The 8,744-nt window shown below is 40.5% G+C and overlaps 1 protein-coding gene across 1 annotated transcript in view; it reads right to left on the bottom strand.

The window, feature by feature from the left end:
• Positions 1-3,558: 3,558 nt before the first annotated feature.
• Positions 3,559-8,744, bottom strand: part of JMY (junction mediating and regulatory protein, p53 cofactor) — a gene marked incomplete at its 5' end in the record, with an annotated part of 14,685 nt that continues 9,499 nt past the window's right edge. Inside the window, 3 exons of the mRNA XM_010154291.1 lie at positions 3,559-3,600; positions 4,198-4,385; positions 8,303-8,468. Of these exons, the coding sequence (XP_010152593.1) occupies positions 3,559-3,600; positions 4,198-4,385; positions 8,303-8,468 (396 nt within the window). The remainder of the gene's footprint in view (positions 3,601-4,197; positions 4,386-8,302; positions 8,469-8,744) is intronic.

An 8,744-nucleotide genomic window follows, 5' to 3' on the forward strand; every position in this document is an offset into this window, starting at 1 on the left:
ACCATGCCCCTCAGCACCACATCTACACCTCTCTTAAATACCTCCAGGGATGGTGACTCAACCACCTCCCTGGACAGCCTGTTCCAATGCCTGACAATCCTTTTGGTGAAGACATTTTTCCTAATACCAATCTAAACCTACCCTGGCACAACTTGAGGCCAGGCCATTTCGCCTATCACTTGTTACATGTGACTTGGGTTACGTTGCCCTTCTCTGGCCATGTTCCAGTACATCAGTGTCTTTCTTGTAGTGAGGGTCCCAAACTGAACACAGGTTTGAGATGCGGCCTCACCGGGGCCAAGCACAGGGGATGATCACTTCCCTAGTCCTGCTGCCCACACTGTTCCTGATGCAGGCCAGGATGCCATTGGCTTTCTTGGCCACCTGGGCACACTGCTGGCCCATATTCAGCCAACTGTTGACTAACAGCCCCAGGTCCTTTTCTGCCAGCTTTCCAGCCACTTGTCCCCAGGCTTGTAGTGTTGCATAAGGTTCATGTGACCCAAGTGCAGGGACCTGGCACTTGGCCTTGTTGAACCTCATACAATTGGCCCAGCCTGTCCCAATCCCTCTGAAGAGCCCTCCTACCCTCAGGCAGATCCACTCTCCTGCCCAGCTTGATGTCATCTGCAAAGTTACTGGGGGTGCACTCGATTCCCTCATCCAGACCATTGACAAAGATATTGAACAGAACTGGCCCCAGTACTGAGCCCTGGGGAACACCACTTGTCACCAGCTGCCAACTGGATTGACCTCCATTCACCACAACTCTTTGGGCCCAGCCATGCCATTTTTTTACCCAGCAAAAAGTACACCCATCCAAGCCATCAGCAGTCAGTTTCTGCGGGAGAATGCTGCAGGAAATGGTGTCATAGACTTTACTAAAGTCTAGGTAGCTAACATCCACAGCCTTGCCCTCATCCACTGAGTGAGTCACCATGTCACAGAAGGAGATCAGGTTGGTCAAGCAGGACCTACCTTTCATAAACCCATGCTGACTGGGCCTGGTCACCTGGTTGTCCCATACATGCCACATGAGAGCACTTAAGATGATCAGTTCCCTAATATTGCCTGGCACCAAGGGCAGACTGACAGGCCTGCAGTTCCCATGATCCTCCTACCAGACTTTGTTGTAGATAGGTGTCACATTTGCTAAGTTCAGTGAAGTGGGAGCTGCCTGGTTACCCAGGAATGCTGATAGATGATTAAAAGCGGCTTGGTGAGCACTTCAACATCCTTTTCAGTACCTGTGGGTGGATCCCATCTGGCCCCATAGAATTGCGTGTGTCTGAATGGAATTGTGTGTGTCTAAGTGGTGTAGCAGGTTGTTAACCATGTCCCCTTGGATTGTGGGGGCTTTATTCTGCTCCCCGTCACTGTCTTCCAACTCAGGGGGCTGGGTAACTGGAGGACAACTAGTCTGTTAGAGAGTGAGGCAAAGGCAGCATTAAGTACCTCAGCCTTTTCCTCATCTGTAGTCACAATGTGTCCCCCTGTATCCAGTAAAGGATGAAGTTTTTCCTTAGCCCTCCTTCTGTTGTTAGTGTATTTATAGAAACATTTTTTGTTGTCTTTTACAGCAGAGGTCACATTACGTTCTAGCTGAGCTTTGACCCTTCTAGTTTTCTCTGTGCATAACCTCACAACATCCTTGTAGTCCTTCTGAGTTGCCTGCCCCTTCTTCCAAAGGTCATAAACTCTCCTTTTGTTCCTGAGTTCCAGACAAAGTGCTCTGTTCAGCCAGGCCAATCCTTTTACCCATTGGCTCATCTTCTGGCACATAGGAGTGACTGCTCCTGAGCCTTTAAGATTTCTTTCTTGAAGAGTGTCCAGCCATTCTGGACTCATTTGCAATTAAGGACTGCCTCTTCCCAAGGGACTCTGATAGCCAGTCTCCTAAACTGGTCAAAGACAGCCTTCCGCAAGTCCAGCATAGCAGTTCTGCTCAGCCCCCTCCTTACTTCTCTGAGAATCTAAAACTCTGCCATTTCATGATCGCTGTGTCTAAGGTGGCCTCCAACTGTCACAGCGATCATGTCCAGCGCGCGCTTTGCCTACTTGGCTTCCTCACCCATTGTGTCAGGAAGTTATCTTCCACACACTTCAGCAACCTCTTGTATTTCCAGCAGACTTCTGGTATCTGGGAGTCCAGAGACTTCTCCCAGCTGCTTATAGAACACTTGGTCTGTCTTTTCATCCTGGTTGGGTGGTCTGTAACAGACTGCCACCATGATATCTGCCTTGTTGGCCTTCCCCCTGATTCTTACCCACAAACACTCAACCCTATCATCACCAACGCTAATTTCTAGACAACTGAAACCCTCCTTGACATACAGGGCTACCCCACTGCCTCCCCTTCCCTGCCTGTCCCTTCTGAAGAGTTCAGAGCTGCACATTGCAGCACTCCACCTGTGTGAGTTGTCCCACCATGTTTCCATGATGACAGCTGTATCGTAGTTTTCCAGCTGGACAATGACTTCCAGCTCTTCCTGTTTGTTGTCCACGCTGTGTGATTGCTGTGGATGCACTTCAGCTGAGCTACTGATCCTGCCACCTTTTTGGGGGGAAAAGGCCAAATTTCTACATGACCATTCTCAAGTGCTTCTGTGGTTTCTAACACATCCATAACCTTTGGGTCTTTGCTGCTGCATGGATCACCATCCCTTGCCTCCACTGAGATGGCACATGGAAGGACCTCGCTAGCACACCAGCCCTCAAACACTGGCTTGCTGTCCCCAAGCTTATCTCTATGGAGACGGGTTTTATCCTTTTTTTCTCCTTCAAATGTAGTTTAAATCTCTTTCAGTGAGCCCTGCTGACTCCTGCGCAAAGATCCTTTTCCCCCTTTGAGAAAAGGTGTACCCCGTCTGTTTCCAGCAGGCCTGGTGTCGTGTAACCGACCCATGATCAAGAAAAACAAAACAACAAAAAAATATCACCAATGTCATTTCACACTCGGGAAAAAAATAGTTACACTATTATAATATAACCTATCTTCATTAGCCAAACATGACTGAGAGAATCCTTAAAGTACTAAAGAACTCAGCTTCTTAATACTTATTTTTACAAACTCACATAAAACACTCCATGACTCTGAGCAAACTGTTTCCCATAACTGGCTAACAGGAGACTTTTTTTTTATGATTTACTGATGGTCTTTCCATATTGTGTTAATCAGAGACAGGACAATGACTGAAAAAATATAAAAAATCAAAAATGTAAAATGTATCAACTACTATTTAGTTTGCTCTGTTATGTTTCAGATTCAAATATATTAGTTATGAAGGGGAGGCAAGACCTGAAGGCTTTACCCTCAATCTACTCTAACTGTTTATATAAAGGGGTAATCTCCTACATCAAGGTACATGGCTGGGAACATACAAGCACATCAACCCCTGATCCTAATCCAGAATGAGGTCTCAACAGAGACTTCTGCATAGCCTTGTAGTATATAGTATGGGGTGGAAACCTATGTTGTAACAAGTATTACAATGGTCTCTCAGAACTTTGATCTATTCTTCTTATTATGCTATCTTCTTGCTCATTAATAATGCATATTCATGTAACTACAAACTGAGAGGGAATGATAAAGAAGTCATTCTGGAAAAAAAGAATGAACATATTTACATACACTTGATACGCAATTTCAAAACATTAGTTATAGTAAAATAATTTTCTGCACAACCACAAAAAAGGAAAGTGCCCCTAAATAGCACACCAAGTTTTACAAATTAAGAATGTATACTGGATTTCATATACATCTACTGAATACAGAATATCAGTGACATGTAAGTTTGAAAGGATGAGGTAAGAGAATGAAAACAGAATTCATTAGTGAGAAAACAACCTTGAAAATTCTCTTCAGCAAATATACATAAAACTATTCTCTGTAAAAACTTGCATTCCAGCATGTACTTTCCACATGAAAGTATGCTGATTACTTAATAGAAACAAGTTTATTTGTTGACTTCAAAGTGATTAAAGGTTCCTTTAAAAATAAAAAGTAAACTGAACCTTAAACATATCAATTTAGTAGTACCAAATACAATAGCATGTATTATGTAAAACAAATTCTAGTAAGTTGAAAATACATTCAATGAAAATTTTGGGATACTTGGAAGTTGAATATGAAATGAAAACCTTTTTAAGCTTTATTAAATTTGCTAATTATGCTAGAAATACGCAATTTAATCATACCTTCTTATTTCTGAGGTAGGCTTTCTTGGCTGAAATACGTCCACGCCTTGCTTCCAGCTGGCGGATTTTTTGTTGTAACTTTTGCAGCTCCTCTTTCTGCAAGTGTATAGATGTTGCCACATCCTCTTTTTCAAGCATGGCTTCCATACTTTCGTAAGTGTCATAATATACCACTTCATCTCTCTTCTCTGTTTCAAAAATGTCAGCAATGAAAAAAGTCAAATCAATAGCTTGTATTTGATTAACATTTTGTTTTGTTCAACCACAACCTGCCCCCTCCCCACTGCACAGTTTCATGCAGAAGAATGTTACAGTCCTTTCAGAGGGCAATCAAAAATCAAAAAGATCAGATGAAAAGCACTGCAAGGCTTTTCATTTTATATGAAGAATAGAAATCAATACCAATGAAGCACAGTGTGGTATTCAGGTAAGCTCAGTGCATTAAAAAACAGACGCAACTGTAAATATATACGTGTGTCTGTAGCCTAACTTGATCACAATGTCCAGGCATGATTTGGGCCTCCTTAATACAAAGGACCTATGATGTGCAGTAATATCCTCTGGTCTTCACTATGAAGTCCAGGATATACAGGCTCTTTCTGAAGTCTTTGGCATGAGATTCTTCTGCCACAACCTATTATTGATTTCATTAAAGGCGAACTAGACAACAAAACACCAAAAAACCTCTCCTAGGAGGTTTTTGACCTACCAGGCATTGCTTCTGGTCAGAGGCAGCAGAGGGAGGGTAACTTCAATGCAATCCTTCAAAGCATTACAAGCCTGAAAAGGAGGCCATTACTAATAGTTTTATCAACACTTACAATTTTTAGCCTCCTGAGTGCAGCATTCAGTATAACATTGAGCTCATCTCTGAATGCTGCCTTCTCATATCTTGCCAAGAAGGAAAGAGTAATGATTATAAATCCTTGCAGAATGCTGGATGAAGAAGCAGCAAAGGCCTCCTGTTCCTTATTTCACTGGCATACCAAGTAGGATATTTTTACAGTACACCAAGAGGGATATGCACTACTGCTGGCTGAAACAGTCTGATACAGCTGGCTTGATTGTCGTGTCTACTCTGCAGCACCACTAAGCCTTCTCATTTCAACTTCATCAGCAACTTTCTTCAAGACCGTAACTTCCTCCTACTTCTGCTACTAGATAATTTGGGGAGAGGGGCAGGGTTTACTTCAGTACACTGTCCATTTTAAAAGCTGTTGTCACGTCATGTTATTTGTATGTAGAGTCTCTGCTGCAATCAAAATTCTGATGTTCATGCTAATTTCAGCTCAGCAGATGTGACAGGACCAGAAAAGAAAGCACGTCCTAAATTAATCTTAAAATAAAAAGTAATATAAAAAGACCTACTAGATTCTTCACTTCAGCTCCCAGTTAAAAAAAAACCCAAACAAACACAGAGTTTCATCCATATGCAATACTACCAAGTCACCAGAACCCACTGTGAAACATCAGTCAGTAAAAATAAGACTCCTGGCTAACAACAACTATGTTTTGCTAAGCACTTATAAAATGGGAGAATTTTACATGCAAGTTTTGTTTTAGAACACTTCCATGCAGAGTTAAAGACAGGAATTTACAAGTGAAACCCCAATAGCTCAGCAAGAAACGATTAAAATCTATCATTTCTAAAACAAAATGTCAAATTATGTTTTACTGTTTGGAAAAAAAAGCCCTACAACCAACCCTTGGCAACTCTATTGCAACCTCCATCAAAAATTCCCAGAGTTTTCTACAAAGAGCTTTTCAGCTTTTGAAATGCCTGTAAGTTTGCTAAGTGCTTAAGCTGCTAATGACTCAACCACTTACAATAAAACAATTAGAGTTATTCCTTTTTATATACGATCCACACCTTTTGCACTTGTTCAACCCACCCTCCAACCAAAGCAGAAACCAACTATCATATTCTGTGTTGACAGCAACGCATCCATCACAAAACCATCTTACAAGGATATATGAATAGTTTGTATGAACAGGATAACACCATTTAAAATTCTAAACTAATAAATACATGTTTTGTGAATTTGAGTGCAAGTATTTGGTTAACAACAGTAAAAAACTACTACTGTTGTTTTTAATATGGCAATCTATTATAATTTGATTTGATACTTTTCAGATCCTGTGTGCTGAAGCTGCAAAGAAAATGCTTTTCTTCCAGCTTACTACCAACTGGCAATCAAATCAAACCACATTCTGAAAAATTCAGTTGGTACTTCATTATCAGTATTGCTGATCTTCCCCAAATCAAAACAGAACCCAACCCCCTGGAGCAGCAATACAAAGAGTAAAGAATAGCAACAGCCTCTACATGTCACTGAGACACATGTATTTCAAATCATAGAGATGTGCACAGTTAAAACGCTATTACTTTACTGACTATAAGTATACTTTAAAAAGCAAGCATAACAGAAGATGCAAAAAATCATGCTTTTCTCTTTGACTGCATAGGAAACAATGCATATTAAGAGACCACTGTATGTTTTAGATGTTTCCATTCACATGCTGAACAGTCATGAAGAGATGTAGCCACTTCATTGTGACATTAATTGTTCTGTCCCCTGGTAAGAGCAGCTTTGTGGTATTTTGCTGGCTGAAACTAAGACACGACACCCTTCCAACAAAGTAAAGCCTGAAGATGTAATTTCATCCTTCAAACAAAACTTCCACATTCTTAAGAAGTGTATTTTTAATTTTCTGTCCTACGGGATATTAGCTGAGAGTTGTGAAAAAGCAGAAATTCCTTTTAACACAGACAGCCGTCTTCAGTAGAAAAAAAACCCAAACTTTTGGATTTTATGTTAAAGAATACTTAACAGATTTAAAACAGCAAAGGAAGCCAGAACAGTGAACTATTTCGTTGTCCCAGGGGAAGGAGAGGGTTGGTTGTTTAGCTAACTGGGAGTTTTATTTTATTTGGGGTCAGGTTGTTGGGTTGGGGGCTATTTTGAGATTTCTGGAAAAACCATTAGCGAAAAACTGTAATGACCCACAATGTTTTTACAGCTCTTAGTTTTTTTACTATTACTGCATCAAAGAGAAAGGATTTTGATACACATTCCTTCTCAGCCTCCTGTTCAAGGTGTTCCCTTCAGTCCGCAGGTAAGCAAACCATACTATGTCTTCATTACCGAAATTAAACACCTGATTTCCCAAGTACAAAAACTATCTCTCTCAAAAGCACTAGCTAGCTCTCCACAGAGACACCTGGCAAAAGCTGCTGCATTTCTTTAAGTCATTTACAGAGTTTTCATTCCTCATCTTCCATAGATGCAGCTAGTTGTTGCCATCACAATCCTAAAGGAGGAGATTCACATAATAGTGAGAAGAATCTGTGATACCTTTGTTTTCTCTTTTTCCAGAGGCAACTCACAATACAATCCAGCTTCAAATCTTTCTTCTTAAGTGACTTTTCTATCCATAACAAAATTTGCTCTGCAATCCCTAAGCACTAAACAATGAAACAGAGCTTGCATGAATAAAACAAGAGCTACAGAAAGGTCCAAAGGACAGAACTGGATTCAAAAACACTGTATGATTTACCTGTACCATTTCCATAGTTTGTAAGTGGACTAGATGGTCTTAAAGGTCTCTTCCAGTCAAAACAGTTCTAAAACAATTCTAAGTACACAAGGTACAGTAGGTTCTGGAAACGTAAGGTTTGCGTCACTGCTCTAAATCAGTGAGACAGCAATAGGACAAGCTTCAAAGTCTGTCTGAAGGACTCTTGACTTGCAGGTTTTGAAAATCAATCACTTCAAAGAATCAAGTAATACCAGTGCAAATTTTTAGTGAGACAAGATCAGTAATTCAGACATTTCCTCCTCCCTGAATTTAGTTTTCCAAAACTACATAGTATTTTATATGCTTATTTCCAAACACATGCAATGAGAACCAGACCAAAACTTCTGTATGTATATGTATATGCCTTATGAACAGGTGCCAATTTTACTGAACAACACATGCTAGAAGATCCAGCTCCTCACATGGTAAAGAATCTGTTCTCATTTCAATCCCACAGGCTTTATTAAACTCTTAAGAAGTGAATTATCTTTTACTGATTACGTCTTAATTAAAATTCATAAAGCACCTGACATAAGTCTTCTGATGCTTTCAAGTTGTGCTGTCAGCAGCAGCTCTTCACATTTCAAGATCTCAAACTGCACTTCATATAACTGAAGCTGTAGATCATAATAATCAGCTTCTAATTGGTCCAAATGGGCTATGGCTTCCGTACCACCTTTCAGACTCTGCATCTAAATGGATAAGAGGAAAAAAAAAAATTACGAACACACAACTCCAGGATAATGAGAAGAACAAAACCATAGACTTCACGATTACAGCTAGATCATCTGGTTCACCAAATGTAACGTGCTGAAATTGAACACGTCAAGAGGAGAAGATTTAATCAGCCACACACTTTCAGACATCTTTAATATTTGACATTTTTTCTACATGGCAATAAATAATCCATAGCATTGGATTACTCAAAGTGACAAGTCATATAGTGCATAGTGTGAAACTTCCCTACA

Source organism: Eurypyga helias, unplaced genomic scaffold (genome assembly GCF_000690775.1).
Source record: "Eurypyga helias isolate BGI_N326 unplaced genomic scaffold, ASM69077v1 scaffold1356, whole genome shotgun sequence".
NCBI lineage: Eukaryota > Metazoa > Chordata > Aves > Eurypygiformes > Eurypygidae > Eurypyga > Eurypyga helias.